Source organism: Prionailurus bengalensis, chromosome D1, assembly GCF_016509475.1.
Source record: "Prionailurus bengalensis isolate Pbe53 chromosome D1, Fcat_Pben_1.1_paternal_pri, whole genome shotgun sequence".
NCBI lineage: Eukaryota > Metazoa > Chordata > Mammalia > Carnivora > Felidae > Prionailurus > Prionailurus bengalensis.
Window position 1 is genome coordinate 64,525,559 of NC_057346.1, and position 22,869 is coordinate 64,548,427.

The 22,869-nt window shown below is 42.5% G+C and overlaps 1 protein-coding gene across 1 annotated transcript; it reads left to right on the forward strand.

Moving 5' to 3' along the window:
- The first annotated feature begins 17,413 nt into the window (after positions 1–17,413).
- Positions 17,414–20,593, forward strand: RBMXL2 (RBMX like 2). The gene has a single exon (XM_043580541.1). It carries the CDS (start codon positions 17,528–17,530, stop codon positions 18,710–18,712), a length of 1,185 nt encoding a protein of 394 aa, XP_043436476.1. The 5' UTR covers positions 17,414–17,527; the 3' UTR covers positions 18,713–20,593.
- The last annotated feature ends 2,276 nt before the right edge of the window (positions 20,594–22,869 follow it).

Consider the following 22,869-nt stretch of genomic DNA (forward strand, 5'->3'; position numbering starts at 1 on the left):
GTCATCAGCCGGTGCTGGTCTTGGCAATATCTGGTCTCAACTGAAATGCCCTAACTGCTTGGGTTATTGCTTAACACAGGCCATTGCTTGATAAGAGAGATGCCATCTTGCTCTCCCTAACCTGCTGCTAACATATTAGAACCACCTCAGTCTAATGGCACTGATGTGAGAAACAAAGGCAGAAGGAAATAGCAGATAAAATTAAATTTCCTTACAACCTGCAGCCCATTGACAAATACTTGAGGCTGGCAGAGTATAACATTTCTCCAGGAACTCCCTACTGTCTTAATGTTAATGCTCTGCTAGAGGGAATAAACAACCTTAGATTGACAATAGCTAGGCCTTCAGTATCCTGGGACTCTTCTTTAGCATAAGAAAATCCCTGTAGAAATTTCCCCTTCACTTTACCTCCCCCAACTCCCATATATAATCAGTCACTCCTTACAACCCTAGTGCAACTTTTTCTGTCCATGGGTCCTGTCTGAGTGCTTTCATAAAATCACCTTTTTGCACCAAAGATGTCTCAAGAATTCTTTCTTGGCCATTGGCTCTGGACCCCTACCACCACGCCAAAACTCCCTTAGCCACCTTGTTTAATGTAACAGAAATATACAGCCCTAGAAAATCAGATAATTCCCAGCCTGGTAGACCATGCCTAGCACTGCAATGAAAGGATACCCAGTAATCCCTTTTGCCTACTTTAAGATTTTGGATAATTTTTCTTTATAAATTTTTTTATTATGTTTATTTTGAGAGAGCGAGAGAGACAGAGTGCCAGTGGAGGAGGGACTGAGAGGGAGACACAGAATCTGAAGCAAGGCAGCAAGGCTTTAGGCTCTGAGCTGTCAGCACAAAGTCCTACGCAGGGCAAACCCGTGAGTGTGAGATCATGACCTGAGTTGAAGTCGGATGCTCAACCGACTGAGCCACCCAGGCGCCCCTTGGATAAGTTTTCTTAATGCTCACCTCTAATAACAGTGGATCTCATGGTCCATGAGTTTGAGCCCCATGTTGAGCTCTGTGCTGACAGCTCAGAGCCTGGAGCCTGCTTTGGATTCTTTGTCTCCCTCTCTGCTCTGCCCTCCCCTGCTCATGCTCTGTTTCTCTTCCTCAAAAATAAATGAACATTAAAAAAAAAATAGTGGATCTCCACTGTGATGATTTGGCTACCAACGAGTGATTTTTGGTTGTTTTAACTGAGGGTTGCCACTGGTATCAAGTGGTTTTCCAAATGTCAAGTGATCCTGGGATCAAAAGATTTTAGTCCTGTTACTACCAGTTGCAGGCTCTGTAATGTTGGCAGATACTTACTATTTTCATACTTTGAGTTATCTGTAAAATGGAGGCTAAAAATATTGGTCTAATGACCTTGAATATTAGCCTACGAGGGAATGAACTTTAAGGTGAGGGAAGTAGGAGAAGGCAGGACAACTGTCTTTACCCAACTGTGCTACTGTGATTTATGATAAATACATTCTTGTCTTCAAGTTTCCTGGCTCACAGCTCCCAAAACCCTTGGAATTTCCTAAACCAGAAGGGCAATGGGAACATCTTTTGTTATAATATTTGGTCTTTTGTCCTCAGTTCCTGAAATTGCCTCAGAGCCAAAAGGTGAAACAGGTGTCTTTTATCCAACTACAAGAATTTATGTTAATAAGGTGATCTCTGGAAATCTCCTGAGGATGATGGGCTGGTTGCCAGGGGAACCAATCAGGATTTGAGGGTTGGAGTTTTCAGTAATAGCTCAACTGCATGGGGGAGTGTTGGAGGTTGAATCACCAATAGCGAAATAGCCAGTGATTCCATCAGTCATGCCTATGTAATGGAGCATCCATAAAAACCCAAGAGAATGTTTGAAGAACTTCCAGGATGGTGAACCCAAATGTGTCAACCTCCTAGTCCCCAAACTTCATGGGACCAGAAGCTCCTGCTCTTAGGGACCTTGCTCCCTAAGAGCAGACTCCATTGGGCTGTTCATATATCACTTGTATTGTATGTAATAGGCCAGTAATGGTAAGTGTGATGTCTAAATGGGGTGTCTCTTGTTTGAATGGAGGCCCCCAAATGTGGGATGGCAATCTATAGAAGCTGGTGGCGCAGGAGGTGAAAGAATTAACCTGAGGCAGAACAAAGATTTACTCAATACACCGCAAGGGATAGGTGGGCAGGGACAGCAAAGGAAAAGCCCTCTGCAAGAAGGCAGTGGGTGGGGGCTGTTTTTAAAGGGGGGAGATGAGATATGGGGATGTATGGAATCTTCCCTTTTTTTGGTAACTGCCTAGTTTTAAGTAGACCATTGGTTTAATTAGGGCCTTTGGATATTTTTGAGGTGGGTTGCCTGATGAGACTGTCTGTATTCAGCCAGGTGGTCTCTTTGGGCCCTTTCCGCACACCATCACTCTAGCTTGTTTGCCTAAAAGTGACCTATATGATAAGTATACTGGTTTCCTGAGTCTATGAGCCACTCTAACGAGTTAATCGAACCCAAGGAGGGGCCTTGGTGTTACTAAAGATCTGTCACAGCCACTTGCTAGGGAAAGAATGGGTGAGCCCTGGCATGCTGCCATGGCCAACTCCTCCCTTCCAGGGAATCCCAAGGGGGCTGCACAAATGGAAAGCATAGCTTATGGCTGGGTGTGCCAACACTGTTGCCAAACAAATTCTGATAAGAGTCATAAGTGAAGCCAATAACTCAAGAGACAGGAGAGCTTTATTTTGGGTGACAGCAGATGGGAGCTCAAGCCTTAACAACTGACCTCTCCAACAGCAAGATGGACACTTAGAGCTTTGTTGAGAGAGGTTTGGGGGGGGGGGGGGTTATGTGCAAAAGAACGGGCAGAGGACATGTGATCACAGGTGGGGGTCGGTATATGTTCAGCCCATGATCATGGGCAGGGAAGGGGTATGTTTTTTCAGGTATTCGGTTACTATCCAGGCTCTTCTGGTCTGGCTGTTGGCATGTTCCAGTTATCATCCATGCCTCAGGAAAATGCAATAAGAAATAACCATTGGAGGTCTATAGTTGAGCAAGAGGGGTCATTGACAGACTGATTTATCTATAGCCAGTCTGATGCACAGGTTAACAACCTGGGCTTTGAATTAGCATCTGATGTGGGGGTAGTCTTGTGGGACTCCATCCTTAACTGATGGGATCTGATGCTATCTCTAGGTAGTGTTTGTATTGAGTGAATTTGTAGGATATCCAGTCAGTGTCTGAGGAGAATTATTTGGTGGTGTGGGGAAAAACACATGGTACCTTATGAAGTGTAGAACAAAGGCAAAAGAAGAAAAAGTTCCTTACAACTTACAACCCATTGACAAGTTCTTGAGACAGGCAGAGTGACCCTCCTTTAGGAATTCAACCTCCTCGCTGTTAATATCCTTAGCTTAACATTATCCTGACCCCTCCAGGATCCTGTAAATCTACTTTAACGTGTAAAAATTCCTTTGGAGGGGCACCTGGTTGGGTTAGTCTGGTAGGCATTGACTCTTGATTTCCACTCAGGTCATGCATGATCTTAAGGTTTGTGGGTTCTGGCCCCAAGTTGGGCTGCACTAACAGTGAGGAGCCTGCTTGGTATGCCCTGTCTCCCTCTTTTTCTGCCCCTCCCTTGCTCGCGCTGTCTCTCAAAAATAAAAAATTCCTTTGGAAACTTGTTTTATCTCTACCCCCCAACGTATATGTTAGCAATCATCCTTCAAGCATATAGTTCACTGATATACTTGTGAAGGGTCTCATGTCTAAAGTTTTACTAGATAGGAATAAATGACCTTTTCCTAATAATAGCACCTCAAGTTTCTGGAAACCTTGCTTCCAAATTCCTTAGAGACTTGTGCTGTCCCTTGAAGTTATATAGGTATATAATCAGTTATCCATCACAACCCCTGTGCAGCTGTTTCTGCCCACAGGTCCTGTCTTTGTGCTTTAATGGGACCACCTTTTTGTACTGAAGCCCTCTCAAGAATTCTTTTTTGACCGTTCACTCCCGAAACCCAACATTTTCATATCACCTTATGTTGTCAATACACTTCTTTAAGAGTGAAAGAGAAAAATTATAAGAAAACCAGGTTAAAAATATTTCTTCTTTCTAGTCTTAGTACAGTTTATTTTAGGTCATCATTTCCTGTTTTGTCTCCTGGCTTGTGTTCTCCTCTGTCCTCCGCACCACTCTGAAACTAGTTCTCTTTAAAAGCAAAACAGAAAACTATATTCAAGTCTTTTCCCTCTTCTTCCGCCTCTGATAGTTTACATTCGGCTTTATCTCTTGACCTCCAAACACAGTGTAAACCATTGACAATTAACATTACTTTCAAACGTAATACTGTGTTCAGCTTATCATTTTGTCTCTTTTTTTGCACATAATGTTCCCTCTAGTTTTTTCCTCTTCACTCTTCAGTCTTCACTCCTTTATTTTTTGATCATAGATACTCTCCCAGAAGATAAGTTACCTTTAAGAGCAGATTAAAGGGTGGAAATTAGCAGATTCCTTTATAGAAATAGAAGGAAGAAAGACTATGAATTCACATATTGTTAATAATTTTTGTCTTTCAGATGTAATTAGTTGTTTAATTAAACATCCCTCTTTCCTATTTGTCTTCACCTCAGAATCTCCAACACCCAGTACAGTGCCTGCACGATAGTGGGTGCCCAATAAATATTTGTTGAATGAATGAATAAGTGAATTATGTGAGAGTTGGGCCAAATTCTCCTTATTTAAAAGGCAGCATAATTTGGTTCCTCTTTCCTCTCACTAAAGAACCTAGTGATTTCTTCGCAATTCTTTGTCCCAAGTTTTTCACCACTGGTCCTTTGCATTGGTGATCCTGTCTGTCCACTGTCCTCTTCCACTCTTCAACGCACCTAACTCTGGACCATCCTTTACACTGAAGTTTATTTATTATTGTTTTTTTAAATTTAAATCCAAGTTAACATAGTGTAATAATGATTTCAGGGATATTTAGTGATTCATCATTTACATATAACATCCAGTGCTCATCCCAGCAAGTGCCCTCCTTAATACCCATCACCCATTTAGCCCATACCCCCACCCATCACCCTGTCAGCAACCCTGTTAGTTCTCTGTATTTAAGAGTCTCTTATGGTTTGTCTCCCTTTTTGTTTTTATCTTATTTTTGCTTCTCTTCCCCTATGTTCATCTGTTTTCTTAAATTCCACATATGAGTGAAAACATATATTTGTCTTTCTCTGCCTGGCTTATTTCACTTAGCATAATACCCTGTAGTTCAATCCACGTTGTTGCAAATGGCAAGATTTCATTCTTCCTAATCTCTGAGTAATGTTCCATTGTATATATACACACCACATCTTCTTTATCCATTCATCAGTCGGACATTTGGGCTCTTTCCATACTTTGGCTATTGTTGATAGTGCTGCTATAAACACTGGGAAGCATTTGTCCCTTTGAAACAGCATACCTGGATCCCTTGGATAAATAACAAGTCGTGAAGTTGCTGGGTTGTAGGGTAGTTATATTTTTAATTTTTTGAGGAACCTCCGTACTGTTTTTCAGTTACACTGCAGTTTAAATATCACTTGTCAGAAAGGTTGGGCACTATAATCGGAAGTACCACTGCTTGCCCCCCTTTTCTAACAAAGCATTGATGTTTCTTTATTTCCTAAGACTTCACAAAGATTTCCTTATTGTCTGTTTTGTCAACACAGTGTAATTTCAGCGAGGGCAGGACCACAGCTCTTTACTGTTCTATTTCCAGCCCACAGCGCGGTGTCTTGGCAATGTGGGCTATGAATGAATGAAAGCAAAAATATCCCACTCCTGAGGACATCTGTATTACTATCCAACTTATTAGCAACCCCGTGAAGTTGGTGATACTGTTATTCTGGGAAAAACCGCAGACTCTCACAACTTGGGAACGCCCTGCTCTTAGGAAACTCCTGAATTTGCATTCTCCCCATTGCGTGGTAGTCCCTGGATTCCAACCCTGGTGGAGAGGAGAGTGCTTCGTTTCCAGTTGGCTTTTGTGAATTATTAAGTTTGGCGAATCTGCCCTCAGGTCCTGGGAGGAAGCCCGGAAGGGAGACAGAGTCGGAAGATTTGTGTGTGGAGTGTCCGCGGTTGTGGCTAGGTAGGAGGGGGGAGGGCGAGCTCAGCAGGTTGGGGAGGCCAGGGTAGGGTGCACAGGTGCGCGGGGGGGGGGGGGGGGGGGGGGGGGGCGCTGAGGTGCTGGCGAGCCTAAGCTTTTGACCCGTCGGGTCGCGGGCCATTCTGACCAGGCTTGCGGGGAGTGGGAGTCGCGGGTCGGGTAGTCTGCTCCCGAAGCTTGTGTCCCTGAGCCAAGCACCCTCAGATTTCGGCTTGGGGCGCCGTTAGCGGCGTGGACGTGCTTGGTTAAGGAGGCGGCCCCAACCCTGGTCTACATAGGCAGAGAAAGCAGGACCCTGGACAGCGCTCAGGCGCCTAAGTGGCTTGCGTTACTTTTTTAGTTCCCAGATCTTTTCAGCTTAGGCAATTTGACCACTCATAATAAAGCTGAGTTCTCAATCTGTGAAGCCACTTTCCTAAAGTTGGGCAGAAATGGATTTCCCAAAATTGGATACCTGCTATCACTCACCAAATGAATTCAACTCAATTCTGACACTATCCACCTGGAGATAGTCTCAGACCCTATGGGTTGAAAGCTCAGTCCTGCATCACTGCCCCACACCCCTGCTCTTTAAGATACCAGTCACAAGTCCGGATTGTACCTGTGCTTCTGACTCACCAGCTATGAAGCAGGGTTCTCAGGACCCCCTCTTGAGGTTTGACTAATTTGCTAGAGTGTCTCAAAACTGAGGAAAACGTTTTACTTACTAGATTACCAGTTTGTTACAAAATCTTCCTGAGTTCAGGAACAACCAGATGGAAGATAAGCTAAGGGCAAGGTATGGGGAAAGGATGCATTGCTTCCACATTCTCCCTGAGCAAGAGTGCCACTCCCCCAGCACTTCCTCCTGTTCATCAGCCTGGGAGCTCTCCAAACCCACTGCTTTTGGTTTTTTGTGGAGGCTTCATTACATGTGTGATTGAGTTCCATCACCTTAGCCAATGAATTAATCAAACTCCAGTCCCTCTCCCCTCCAGAGAGGTTGGGGTTGGGGTAGGCCTGGAAATTCCAGCCCTCTAATCCTTTGGTTGGTTCCCTTGGCAACCAGACTCCATCCTAAAATCCTTTCAAAAGTTATCTCATTAACATGATAAACTTAGGTGTGGTTGAAAGGGGCTTGTTATGAATAACAAGACACTCTCTTCACCTTTATGGTCCTGAAGCTATTTCAAGAATCTGTGACAAAAGACTAAATATTAAAAGATGGTCCTATTGCTCTTGGTCCTCAGGAAATGCCAAGGGTTTTCGGAGCATGAGCAGGAAACTATGGACCAAGACAAAAATAGATAATAAACCACAACATCACAACTACTGAACTGTATACCTAAAAATGGTTAAGATGGCAAATTTTATGTTAGGTGTATTTTACCACAATAAAAAAAATTAAAATTTAAGAAAGGCAGTGCCCAAGCTGCAGAGTGGCCAGGAAGCTCCCTCTTCACTGTCAAGGAGCCTGTGGCATAGTATAGAGTTATGAGATCACTCCATGTGTCTGGATGGTTGGACCAAAATTCAGTTCCTGAAAATACTGGAAAGGAATTTAGGGTCTCAGGCCATAGGTATTGGTGCTGTTTCCAGAGATACTCCCCTGACCTTCCTCTTAGGAAGGATGGGGATCTCATTCAGTTGACTCTATTTCTACCCTGAGGAAATGGGGACCTTCATGGCAGTTCCTTTGTATTCCAACTCTTCCTCATCAAGGCATAGCCCTTTGCATACATGATTATTATTATTGGAGGAAGGTGATTATTCTTTTTCTCAAAATGTCATCTATATTCCCTGACAGTGGATAGATTTCTTTTTTTCATCTTGGAGCTTCTCTATCCACATCTAGGGTTCCCATCTAGGGTTCCCTGGTCCAGTTACTCTTGTGGAGGATACTGTAGCCAGTGAGATACTCCATAGGGAATCCCCTTGCACTCCCTTGCCTGGCTCTCCTTTCTTTAATGTACCCTTCCAGTAAAGGTGGCTTTTGGGCAAACAGGCCTGAGCAAAGGACTGTAGAAAGGGCCCACAATGACCTCCTGGCTGAATACAGACAGGCCCATCAGGCAACCCACCTCAAAAATATCCATAGGCCCTAACTGACCAATGGGCTATTTACAACTAGGCACAGTTACCAAAAGGAGAATTCCATACATACATCAACATACCTCCCCTCCCCTTCCCCCTTTAAAAACCATCCCCACCCACTGCCTCCTTGCAGATAGCCTTTCCCCTCCTGTCCTGCCCACCTATCCCTTGCAGTGTGTTCCACACCCACTGCCTCAGGCAGATAGCCTCTTCTCTATTGTTCTGCCTGATGTTCCTCTGCTTTGTATTGTGTAAACTTAGGTTTCCCTTGCTCTGCCTCAGGTGAATTCTTCCACCTACCATGCCACAGGCTTCCACCTGATTGTTGCCCCACATTTGGAGGCCCCCTATCTGATCAAGAGACACCCCATTTAAACACTACACTTCTCTGTCTACTAGTATTCACATCTTCATTAACTATTCAGATCTACTACCGTTTGCTGCCAGTAGTTGTAAAAGGAGTGAAAAATAGTATTAGCATTCTTTTTCACGTATACATGGGGGACAGATGTAAACACATAAAATACTCATCTATTTAATATAATGTTGCAGTTTCAGGAATTTTAATTATTAAAATATTTAATTTTTCAGGCATCTGGTCTAACTGAGCTAAGAGAAAATATCATCTCTTGCTTTGAGCCTCTTTTGACGTGTTAATGTAGTTTTGAATTTCCCTCATTATAAAACCCATTTATTTATTTATTTTCACTCCATTTATTCCCAACGTTTTCCACCTTTGGAAGGGACGTTAGGTTCACACACTGTGCAGCTCTAGATTGCAGACAGCAATATTAGTCTAGCAAGTACCTCCTCCTCAGTCCACTCCCATTTATTTAGAGTAAGGTTACATAGGTACAGAATTATTGGGTATTTTTTACCATTAGACATAGCTGCATACAGTGCTTATCATGGTTTTCCCAACTAGGGTAAAGGTATACCCCATCAGATCCTTAGGAATTCTGACATAAGGTTTAAAATTTAGTTACAGGGTCACCTGGGTGGCTCAGTCGGTTAAGTGTCCAGACTCTTGATCTCAGGTCATGATCTTGCAGTTAGTGAGATTGAGTCCTGCATTGGGCTCTGTGCTGACAGTGTGGGACATGCTTGGCAATCAATCAATTAATCAATCAATCTCTCTTTCCCCCCTTCCCTCTCACTCTGCCTCTCTCTTTCTCTCTCTCAAAATTAATAAATAAAATATTTTTAAAAATAAAATATCATTTCTTAGGAATCATCCTTGCTTCTGGAACTTAGCTGAAGACCTGCTCCTGTACCCATTAAGTAAGAGAAAGAAAGTTGAGGTGATAAGAAGAAGAAAGAAAAAATTACAGGAATTAGTCATCTTCCCCTAGGAAGATGCATGGTCATTCTACCATCCTCTTCCAGTCCTCATCCCCAGATCCACCACACACACACACACACACACACACACACACACACACACACACGAGTATTTAATGAGGACAGTTCCTTAGCCCTCCTTATGTTGAGTGTGAGCACATACTCATGAAGGTGTGTAAGCCAGCCCTTCATGCCTTTATCTCCCTGTATCAGATGACCAATGTTTCAATTGCCCATTCCAATTCTCTGTCAAACTATTCTGAGGAAGATACCCCTCTACTCATTGTTGGACATTATGGGCTGTAAGTATGCTCCTAGGTCTGAAGAAATATGACTTGGTGATCCAAATTGGTGCAATATCTTCTGTTATGGTTCTTTTATAGTATTCTGAACATTTGCATCTACCACTGGATAAGCAAAGTCTACTTCAAAGACAGTATCTAGTCTTATTAAGACCCCTTGGCTACCAGTATCAGTTTCATTTGCCAGTTATGTGCCCCCAGGGAATCTGCCATATATCATCTGTAGTCTCTTTTGTTGGCAGACAGAACAGTTGTTCATGGCATTTTGTGCTCCAGAGGTGCAAGAGGACTATGTCTAGATACAGGCTTTATCTGCATTGCTGGAGTCTGCCAATGTCCACTCATTTCATACACACAGATAGCCTCCTCAAACAAGTACAGGGCTATCTGCTGGTGAATTCCAATCACCTTGTGAACCCGCAAGTTGGTTCTTCTGATTGGCATCAACACATTCTACTTGTAATGCATCTCTCAAATTCTCATAGTGATTTCAATAGGGCCATACCTCCTAGGGACATCTCTTTCTTTACCAAAACAAAAACAAAAACAAAAACAAAAAATAAACAAAAAAAAAACCCTTTTATTTATTAAATAATATCTATGCCCAATGTGGAGCTCAAAATCATGACCCCAAGATCAAGAGTCACATGCTCTACTGACTGAGCCAGCTAGGTACCCCAGGGGCATCTCTTTAATTGGCCAGTTTTCCACTGCTCTTCTGCCTGACCATATGGCCAGGCCATTGGACGCCACCCCTGAGTCAGTAAAAGCTCAAACCTAGGGGCTTTTATCATTGTTCAGTTCTTCAGTCACTGCTAAGAAAACCGCATATGATTCAGTCTCCCAAGTAGATTTATGTTTACCTTCCTTCAACACAGTTTTTAGCCTTTCAAATAAGATGCTGTCTGTTCACCTTGGAATTGCTATCCATTAACCAAGCAGCTTTTTGTTGGTCAATCGGGAAACTGTTTATAGGGCACTATCTGTAGAATAAAATCTGGGAGCTCCTCATGTGGTTCCCAAAGTCAGTCCAAGGGGAAAAGTCTAGTTGCTTGCTTGTGAATCCACTGGGTAACTTTCTGCATTCTTCTGGTAGCATATTCCTGTACAAACCATCTCCATTTTATTATGGAACACTTCTGGGCTCTGCTCTCCCCATTGGCATGTTTCTCTGACCAAACCCAAGATATCACTGATATTTCAGGTTTTAAGGTCATTATTTTTTATTTAAAATTTTAAAATTATGGTTAAATACACATAACATGAAGTTTAGCATCATAACCATTTTTAAGTGTACAGTTTAGTAGTAGTAAGTATATTTACATGGTTGTGCAAAACCAATCCCTGGAACTTTTCCATCTTGCAAAATGGAAGTTCTATATCAATTACACAACAGCTCATTTCTCCTCCCTCCAACTCCTAGCAGCCACTGCTCTACTTTCTCTTCCTATGAACTTGACCACTCTAGATACCCCATACAAGTGGAACCATCATTCAGTATTTGTCTTTTTGTGACTGGCATGTTTCACTTGGCATAATGTCCTCAAGGTTTATCCATGTTGTAGCGGGTGTCAGGATTTCTTTCCTTTTTCAGGCTAATGTTAAATTGTATGTAAATGCTACATTTTGTTTATCCATTCATCTGTGCATTCATCTGAAGCAACTTGAGTTGTTTCCATCTCTTGGCTATTGTGAATAATGTTGCTGTGAACATGGGTTTATAAATATCTGAGACCCTGTTTTCAAGTCTTTGGGTATATACCCAGATATATGTATACACCCAGAGATTGCTGGGTCATATGGTAATCCTACTTTGATTTTTTGGAAGAAACACCATACTGTTTCCCATAGTGGCAGCACCATTTTACACTCCTACCAGCAGTATACAAGCATTTCAGTGTTTCTGCATCCTTGCCAACATCTGTTATTTTGTGGGTTTTGTTTGTTTTGGTTCTTTGATAGTAACCATCCTAATGGGTGTGAGGTGATGTGATTATATATAACCTTCAGTCATAGAGGCAATTCAATTAATGTCCAATAGCAAGCTAGTAACTGCCTCTCAAATGGAAATTCTCTATCCCAAAATTTCAGTAGTCATTACTGTGGGGCATTCATAGGCTTTTGCCATAACCCCGGTTTACACACCACACAGGTCTCTCATACAGAGAATTCTCCCACACCAGCACTCCAGTTTTTATTTTACACTGTGTGGGTTTGGGCAGTCTTATTTGTCCTCATTTAGCATGTCTAACTAATATTCCTTGAAGGGTGGATTGGCATGCCTTGTATTTTACAATACTAGGTAGGGGAAATATCCCCCTACCAGACACAATATCCATCCATTTAATACATTCAGCTGAAAGAGACACAGAGACCCAATCACTTTCTGTAAAAATTCCAGTTTTCACCCAAACTTCCATTTCAACTCTATCAACCCTTAACATTTCTTTATTCTTTCATTCTGATTACAGCTCCTGTTAGGGATTCACCAGTGGGTTTTGATACCCTAGTGCATGAGGTTCCCTTGTCTATGAGTCCCAGAAACTACTCCACTCCTGACCATTTATCCACTCATAAGACTTTGTGCTCCCAGCACGTGTCCAGCTCAGGGACCTAGGCCATTTGTCAATCTTTATCTTAATTGATCTGGATGACTGTTAATTCAGGAGATTTCAATTCAGTTTCTCATTGTAATCTTTACTTTCAGGCTTTTAAAATGCTTCTAAACTGGGGGTAAATAGAGCAGATTTATTTGAGGCTCTTTGATGTTGAAGGACTAGCAGGAGGTCCCATTGGTCTACACAGCCTTGGATAGTGCTGCATTAAGACTTTTGTTAACCTTATCAATGTCCATTCTATTTATGTCACTTCTTAATAACCATGGGACAAGTCCCCTAACTCTCCTTTCTGCCTTTCTCCATTTTATTGCTAGTATTTTTTTTTTTAGCACCTACAAGACCCATGAGAGGAAGCTGAGATTACAAATTCTATGAGGCTTTTCAGACTGCCCCTCTATTTTGTAACATGAGATGCCTATGCAAAAGGGCCCCCTAACCACAACATTTACCATGACCTGGGTAACCAGCATATTCAGTGGGTGAGTATCTTGATTATCCTAAAGCCAGTCCCACATGGCTTACATGTGAAGCATATCAGATGCTTCATGTAGGGTGTTCCACTTAGCATTTATGGGGGGAGCTGAACTGTCCTGCTTCTCAGACTTTACAATATTAACCAATCCACCAGGCTGGCTGTTTTCTTGAGAATAACTTGGTATGTTTCACCATTAGGTATAGCTGTCTGTGATTGTTCAGTAGTGAGCTGTAGGTCCTGTATCAGTCCAAACATGTGCTTCCACTCTGCAGCATTCAAAACCAAAGATACCACCCTAAATTAGTCACTCTGTGAACTAGGAAGTCCCATGCAGCACAAAGGACTTGTCCAAACACTGTGCTAAGAGACTCGATGTAAGTCTAGCTTAGTTTCCACCTGTGTTGGGACATGTCTTTAAAGGTGACCCCAGCCCCCATGCTGAGTCTTTGTCTAAGAAAGCACAATGTTCCCACACTGCAAAATGTATATTGTTCCAACCCACATTTCCAAACCATTTTCAGTAATTTTCCACAACCCTCTTCTGTAATTTTTCCATTCCCCCATAGCCCATTAGTCCCACATTTTTTACTTCTCTATCACCCCTTTTTGTTCCCTCTCTTCTCCCTTTAAAAACGTCTCCTTTGAGTTGGAGCTGAGCTCAGTTTATACAGTTTAAGTTATACTTAAGTCTGTTTTGTCATCTTTAACAACTGTCTGGTGCTGTTTCTGATCCTTCTATGATGTCCCTACTCAGACCTGAATTGGAGCCACCAAAGGACCCTGGGACAGGACAACTGGACTGACTTAGCAAGCATCGAGACATTTTGTCTCCAGTCTGCTTGCTTGTTTAGGTATCTGGTGAGTCTCGACTCCTGATCCAGTGCTCTGGAAGCACAGTGAAGAAAGATTTTGATTGTTAAGATTCTGGGTATACCCTTGAGGTTGAGATAAAGCCCCAGGACTCTTTGTAACATACCATTAGTTAAGGGTACAGGAAGTTGTCAGTTCACTGAGCACCCTTCCCCTCCAGCCCCTGCAGACTTTATGCTTTGCAGCTATGGCCCTAGTACTGTTTACTTTCTTTCTCCCTGACAAAACTTTCCCAAAGACAGTATTGAATTGTAGTAGCCTCTTTGGGCTCCTGGGACATCACCAAAGTAGTTTGAGAGGAGCCCTGGAACAAAAGGAAACAAAATTTCAGACACACGATGGTCCCTTACTTTGTCTGGAAAGAAAGATTTAAAAAACATCTCCAGCCTCTCACTCTTCCCTGTTGTGTGTGTGTGTGTGTGTGTGTGTGTGTGTGTGTGTGTGTGTGTGAGCGTGTAGAGGGGAGCTCAAAGTTCTAACCCTGTAATCACAGGGTTGGTTCCTTAGGCTACCAGTTCCCATCCTGAAACTATCTAGGACCCCCAGTAGGAGTAACCTTACTAGCATAAATTCAGGTGTGGTCAAAAGGGGCTTTGATGAATAACAAAAGAAAATCTATCCTTTAGGAAATCCCAAAGGTTTTAGGAGCTCTGTGCCAGGAAGTAGGGACAAAAACCAAATGTATATGTACATGCATGTATATGGGTGTATATATATTATTTCTCAGGTGGTGATAATTTGTATGAAGGTAGTAGAGGTGCAGAAGTAGTTAAGTGAGTGCAGTCTGGATGTATTTTGGGACTGGGGACTGATTGGATAGGGGGGCAGTGTTGGGAGAACTGGAGGAAACAAGAATCACCCCCACCCCAACAAGCCCCTATCCATCAACAGGAAAATGAAAAAATAAATTGTAGTATAGTCATATAGTGAGTACTAGAAAATCAAAAAGAGCAGACCACTGGTGCATGCAATACATGGATGAATCACAGAAATAACATACTGAGTGAAATAAGCCAGATACATAACAGTTTATTTTATATGACTCCATTTATATAAAGTTTAAGGGAAGGCAAAACTAAGTTATGGTTGATATAAGTCACCATAAGTTATGGTTACCTCTGGGAGGAAGGTACTGTTTTGAAAGGGACATGAGGGAACTATTTGGGGTGACGGAAATGCTATAGATCTTGATATGGGTCATGGTTACATGGATATGTGCATATGTAAAAATCAGGCAGTAAATTTAAGATTCTATAAATAAACTTACAAGTTAGCCCTAAATAAAAACATTTAGGTAAACATTTAAAGAATAGAAATAGAAGGCAAAGCTTCCATATTAGTAGAGGAAAAAGAGGAATAAAGATAATTCATTTGGTACAAGAGAATGCAAGAAGGATGGGAAAAAAAGGCAAGAAGGGCATTTTTACCGTCACACAGTAAGCTGACAGAAAGAGATATGAAAAACACTGAGCTATGTAAGTATTAGACAAAACAGATTAAAATAAAAATGTTACGGATTATAAGGATCAATTACATAATAAAGGAAGTTATCAGAAATATATAGCAATTCTCAATTTTTATATATCCAACAATATAATCTTAAGTTTCATGAAGCAAAAATGTGCATAAAAATAAAGAGAAATGGACAAATCCACAATTATGGGAAAGGTAAAAACCATTCTCGGTGATTGACAATTCTATCAAATAAAAATAGGATAAGGTAGATTTAAACAGCACAATATAAAGAAAGAATTCTACCCCACTATTTAGAGAATATAGACTTTCTTCTCAGGCATATATAGAACATTACACAGACAGGCAGACACACACACACACACACACACACACACATTCACTCACTGACAGCAGGTCACAAAACAATTCTCAACAAAAACAAAAGAAATCATACAAAACATGTTAAGAAATAATAACTCCCAAAATCTGTGTTTTTGAAAGTTTGAAAACATCTTTATAATTCATGAATCAAGAAAGAAATGAAAATGAGAAAATGGTAGGAACTGAACAACTGAAAATACCATGTATCACAGCTCAGGACATACTGTTAAGTAATATAGAGAGAAGTAGTTTTAAACTTAAATACAGCAATTAGAGGAAACTTCTTTTTTAATGTTTATTTATTTTTGAGAGAGAGAGACCGAGCACAAGCCGGGAAGGGTCAGAGAGGGAGGGAGACATAGAATCGAAAGCAGGCTCCAGGCTCTGAACAGCACAGAGCCCAATGCGGGTCTCGAACTTGTGAACCAGAAATGTAAAATTTCTAAGTAAAGTATGAGCAAACAAAAGTAAATGTATTTAAAAATAAATACATCCCAAACAGGTAGACTTACCTTACAAATACAATAATGATTTAATAAAATCTGTTACTGCAACTTATCACATGAACTGATGTGATGCATTTAACTTCCATTTGTGCATATTAAAAAAATCTTAAAACCTTAAGAACATCCCCATAAAGTCAGAAAAATCATAAAAATGCCTGCTTTCACAACCTCTTTCAATACTGTGTAGCTACTGCAGTAGTAAACCGACATAACACATATGTGCACATGTATATGTACACATATTACATACACAAACATTGACATCTCATGACTATTCAGTTAACTTTTGATAAAGCAGCCTTTGAAAAATCTAAAGTATTTTTGTATATAGCCCCCAAACATACTATAGTTTTTTTTAGAAAGTGGTTTTAGGTGTCAAATCTCAAGCAAAGCTATGTTCACCAAGTTACTCCATTCAGAGAATATCATATGGAACAAACTTGAATGGTGTACTTTTCTTTGAACCCAAATGTTCTGTTTCACTGAGATGTACCTCCTCTTGAGAGGAAGAGGCAAAGGCTTCAGTTTGTTATGCTTGCTAAGGTGCTACTCTGATGAATGTCCAAGAGCTCTCATGTTTTCTCTTTATTTTTCCTAAAGGTGGCTTTCTGTGAAATACCTTTTTATTAAAGGGCAGTACTACATAAAACTCTGAGCCCTCTGAAGGCTGACAAATTGAAGAAAATGGTGCAGAAGGGAAAAATTATGCATCCAAAGAATGACTCTCTCTTTTTCCTATTCCCACAACCAATCCCCCACTATCAAGTCTTCTCATCCCCATTGACGAGTGAAAAAATTCTTGTTCTTAATACCTTTCAGGTACCAACTGCATTTTTCGACGTTTATTTCATTTTTCAGTTGGATTTTTTTTTTTTTTCGTTTGAAAATGGTTTGGGTAAATTGGATTAGAATGCACTGTAATTCCTGTCATTAAGACCCATAAGGAATGAATACACACACACACATGCATGTATACACACACACACACACACACACACACACACACACACACACACACACACACATTTAACGGCTTTTCATTTTGCAGCTGAGCTTTCAGGGGTGAATTCAAAGCTGTAAGCCAGGGGCAGGTTATGAAGCCAAAGTTTAAAGGCTGGAAGTAAAGTCACAAAGCTTCCCTTTCCTTCCCGACGGCGACCCCGGGCCACCAGCCAATCACGATTAGAAGGAGCCCTGCCTGGCTGCGCACCCAGACCCAAAGGCATACACCCCAGCGTTCCACGGGCGCAGCCGGGACGCCGACCGCGTTTACGCGACGACGCTCCACCCGACCGGTAGGAGCCGCCATCAGCTAGCGGTTCCCGGGCCACAACGGGCGTTGACCCTTGCCTTACCCCTCCACCGAGCCCACCACTGGCCGACATGGTTGAGGCGGATCGCCCCGGGAAGCTCTTCATTGGCGGGCTCAACCCCGAAACCGACGAGAAAGGCCTCGAGGCCGCGTTTGGCAAGTATGGCCGCATCAGTGAGGTGCTCTTGATGAAAGATCGAGAAACCAGCAAGTCCAGGGGCTTCGCGTTCGTCACCTTCGAAAGCCCGGCAGACGCCAAGGCTGCCTCCAGAGATATGAACGGCAAGACCCTGGACGGTAAAGCCATCAAGGTGGCCCAGGCCACCAAGCCGGCGTTTGAGAGCGGCCGGCGGGGCGCGCCGCCGCCGTCCCGCAGCCGTGGTCGCTCGAGGGGCCTGCGCGGGACCCGCGGGGGCGGCGTTGGCCCGCGGCGACCCCCATCCCGGGGCGGGCCGGCGGACGACAGCAGCTACGCGGGGGATTTCGACCCGCGGTCCTCCAGGGCCCCGCTGCCCATGAAGCGTGGGCCGCCGCCACGCAGGGCCGGGCCGCCCCCCAAGAGGGCCGCGCCGTCGGGCCTGGCTCGCAGCAGCGGCGGTGGAATGCGCGGGCGGGCCGCGGCCGCACGGGGGCGAGACGGCTATGCAGGCCCACCGCGCCGGGAGCCGCCACCCCCGCGCCGGGACCCCTACCTGAGTCCCCGGGAGGAGGGCTGCTCGCCCAGAGACAACTACTCGAGCCGAGACTACCCTAGCGCCCGCGACCCCCGCGAGTTTGCTCCCTCGCCTCGAGAGTACACCTACCGCGATTACGGCCACTCCAATGCCCGGGATAACTGTCCGTCGAGAGGGTATGGCGACCGAGACGGCTACGGGGGGCGCGACCGCGACTTCTCGGACCATCCGAGCGGAGGCTTCTACCGAGACCTATTCGAGAGCTACGGGGACCCGCTCAGCGCCGCCGCGATGCGGGGGCCTCCGCTGTCGTACGGCGGGGGAGGCCGCTACGACGAGTACCGGGGCTGCTCGCCCGACGCCTATGGCGGCGGCCGCGACAGTTACGGCGGCGGCCGTAGCGACCGCTACTCGAGGGGCCGCGACCGGGTAGGCAGAGCCGACCGCGGGCTCTCCCCGTCCTTGGAAAGGGGGTGCCCTCCCCCGCGCGATTCTTACAGCCGCTCTGGCCGCAGGGTCCCCAGGGGCGGAGGCCGCCTGGGAAGCCGCTCGGAGAGAGGGGGAGCCCGGAGCAGATACTAAGTACCAACAGACTTGGGAGTTGAAAATTACGTTTTCAAAGAAACTAACGAAAAGAAGAGTCAGTTGTATGCTAACTACCCAAGGATTAGTACAAGGAAGAGTTGTTTTTACCTTTTAAAAAATTTTAAAATTTCCTGTTCACTTCCTCTCCATATTTTTTGTGCTTTTTGGGAGGAAAAAGTTAAAACTCGTTTAATTGCGTTTTGGAATTGTTAACGTTTCTTTCAACAAGCTCATGTTAAAAGTATGACTTGAACCTGCGTACTAGTCTTCTTATATTTCCAAGTAAAAATTCTTCTAAAGGCTTCCTCTCTTCTAAGTTTTCCTGATAAATGAGACAGTCTCTGCCCACCAAAAATGGAAAAATGGATCAGTCTGTTAATTCAAAGCAACAAGATTGGGGGGGGGGGTGCGGGGAATGGAAGGGCACTGGTATATGCTACTCTTAAGATTTCAGGGTATTTTTCAGACTGAGACTCAGTGTTCCCAGTATTTTAAAAAAATGACCAGCAACAACAACAAAAATCATTTAGATGCCTATTTAAAAAAAGCTCTGTTCACTCTTAAGTCAAAAAAAAGCAAGTGGATAATGCTGGGCATATGTTGTCTTTTTGCCTTTACTTTGAGAATCTGCAGAATCTCCTGTTCCCTTGCTCCCCAAAATACTATTCATATATGTTGAACAAGGATGGAATACTAAATTACAGAGTTGGCCAACCAACCACAGAGCTGCAGAAATCCCAGACAAACATCAATTAATCGCATTTATTTTCACCACCAACAAATTATTAAGAAACAAGTAGAAAATACACCAATGGTGAATTTGGGGATCTTAATGGCTTCTGTACCTAACTCCACACTACTTGCCCTTGGCTCTAGAGCCAGCTAGCTGGCTCCTATGGAGAGAATTAGTCTTCTGCCCTTGGGGGTGGAGGAACCAAATGTGAAGCAGCATCAGAGCTCAGAAGCTCAGAGAATTCTTGAGAGAGCTTGGCATTTCAACGTCTGAGGAACTCATCCTGGTGTGAGGGACCTGGGGATGGGTTGAGTGTTCTGTACTGTTAAGCTGGGGAGAAGGGCTTGAACAGATAAAGATCAGAGAGGCTTCCCCCAGGGTGCCTCAGGAGGGATGTAACAGTCTGCACTTTCTACCCCAACCTCAGGGCAAGAAACACCTTTTTTCAGTCAGCACCTGTGGAATTTCCCTGTTTATCTGAGAGAGAGGTAATTGCACAGTCAAGGAGCTCTAGTCACCAGAGAAAGAAGGATCAGGTTAAAATAGTAGGACTCATGTTCTGCGTAGTAATTGCTGGAGGAAACAGATGAGCACCTGCACAGCAAAAAAGTACTTAAAGAGATCTGAATGTAACACACTCACATACACAACTCCAAAAACATGACTTTTTGACAAAATAATAAAGTAGGTGAATTATAGGAAAGGCTGCATTACTGGCCCCGAAGATCAAATGCAAGAAATAGCTAAAAAAAAAAAAAAAGAAAAAAAGAAAAGTCCAGAATCACTCAGGCAAAATGTGTAATACCTTTATGGAAAACTTATTAACGTTTATTGAAGGACCTATAAAAAGACTAAATAAATGGAGGTTTGTATCATGTCATGGTTGGGAACACTTTTTATCATAACTATTCTTAACCTCACCAAATTAATTTGGAAAATCAGTACAACTTCAAGTGAAGTTACAACATGATTTTTCCACACAGCTCCCTTCTCTTTCCCAGTAATACCCATTTATTTGTGTGATCTACGATGGAATACTGAATAAAAGATTTGGCTAAACAGCCACAAAACTAAAAAAAAAAAAAAAGAAAAAAAAAGAAAATGACTTCATTTACCACAAATTTTTAAGAAACAGGTAAGAAAAAGACACTAATGGGAGATTTATCTAAAGCTTCATATGGTGGAATAAAGAGCAAGAAGAGCCAAAGTGATTCTGAAAAAAACAATAATTAGAAAGGACTCACCCTACCAGATAATCAAAACTTGTTATAAAGCTATAGTAACTTAAGCTGTGTGGTATCAACAGACAAGGATAGACAGACCAACAGAGCCAAGACAGTGAGCCCATAAATAGGCCCACTTGCATACGAAAACATGATACATGACAGAGGTAGCTTTAAAAGTCATTGATGAAAGGATGGACTTTTTTTTTTGTTTGTTTTTTAATGGCTATCTCTTTGTAAAAAGATAAAACGAGATCCCCTAACTGAGCATACACAAAAAATACATTCTAGATCGTTTGAAGATATAAACCTGAAGAGGAAATTTTTAAAAAATATTTAGAAGAAAATAAAGAAAAACTGTATCATCCTGGGGCAGAGAACTTTTGACATAAACACAAACCTCGAAGGAAATCATGTTGCTAGAATTTTCCATATTATTAAGATATTTTTTAATGATAGGACATTTAATAAAGTGAAATGTAAAACCATAAATTCGAAGAATGTATTTGCATTGAAATAATCCGAAGAGTGCTTAGAAACCATTAAGAAAGAAAACACCAAGGGAAAAATAAGGGGGCAAAAGGACTGATACCTTTCTGATAGAGGTAGAAATTGACATAATCACTTTGGAAATAATTTTGGCAATGCCTAGTAAAGTTGGAGGGTGCATACCTTACGACTCAGAAAGTCCAAGGAGAGGACCTAGAGAAACTCGCACATGTACACCAGGAGTTACCCACAAGATCACTGCCCTCTGAATGTTAAAAGAGTAGAAACAGCCTGTCTGGAATGGATTAACTGAGACTTATTATAATGAAGTTCAATGTAGAAGCTAATGTGAATCAACCAGATCCACATGTATCAACATAGGTAAATATCAAAGTATTTGTTGGGTGGAAAGGCAAGTTGCATAAATACAAGTGTAATGAAAAAACCTATGATTGGAGTGAGACATGAAAAGTCAGGAAGTTCAGTGTGAGGAAAGGAAGGTGGGATGGATGAGGAGTGGGCCTTAGCCGAACATGCATTGTTTTATTTCTTTAACAGGTGGACTTTAAGCAAAAATGACAATGTTGACATCTTAAATTTCTGTGGTGTGTACATTAGCATATCTTTGATATTCCATAATTTTGATATATATATAAATATAAGTAAATACAAACTTCAATATGAAAAATAGAGCTTAGCACAGCACCAGCATGTAATGGCTACTCAAAAATGTTAACTATTGTACTGAACCTGCCCTTCAGTTGCAACACTCTTGACAATGACTCTCCCTCTTGACTTTGTTTATGGGTGATGCCTTATTCTATTTGACTCTTTATAGAAGCTCCTGTCCCAGACTGGGCTCATAGCTAGCTCACCATAACCTCAGGGGTAGAATTTGCATATCTGAGAACCAGATCTTAGAGGAGAGTGTAGTTTTCCCCTTTGACATCCTTTCTGAAGTATAATAACGATGAAAACCTTTTTCCAATTAACAAAATGCCAATTTCTGAAGACTAATCTCCTGAATATTAAAACTATTAATAGCTTTTTAAAAAGTGATGTAAACATTTGGAAATAAAGACTCCTGCAGAGCTTAGATGAGTTCAAGACAGCATACAGAGGCTATGGATTTCTCATGTATGTGTGCAATAGAGCAGCCCCAATTCTTCTTTACTGGAAATTACTGTATAAAGCTATTTTTGTAGGAAAGTATATAAGAGATCTAGCAATTGAAAACTGTTGCTTGTAATTTCTTTCATGATGATGAGCGAGGGAGAGCAAACCAGGTGTTTCACAGGACTTACCCACTGGATATAATTTAAAGAATGTGCATCTCCTAGCCAAAACCTTTGTGTTCTCTATCTTGTGCTTGACTCAGCCTACTCCTGAGACCCTATCTACACATTCCCTCTGTCCAAAATAGGGTTCCAGGAGCATCGAAAGTGTCCATGTGGCAACCAACAACATCACTGAGTGTTCCCCACCAGGTGAGGCCTGAACATCTTCCATTTCTGATTGCAGCCTGAATCCTGTTTTGGGTCCCGGGACTCTCCTAGAGTGCTGGAGACAGACCTCCTTTCTAAAGCACAGTAGCTCCCTTTCTTCCCTTGCCTCAGGCCAAGTAAAATGGGGAAGAATTTTCTGCTTGTATTCCTTCTACCTGGGGCCTCTAATATGTCTCAGCCATTAGATTATGTGAGGTTCATGCC

What these genes read in the sequence shown, in the direction of transcription:
- RBMXL2 (XM_043580541.1), top strand. Translation starts at nt 17,528, where the DNA reads ATGGTTGAGGCGGATCGCCCCGGGAAGCTCTTCATTGGCGGGCTCAAC.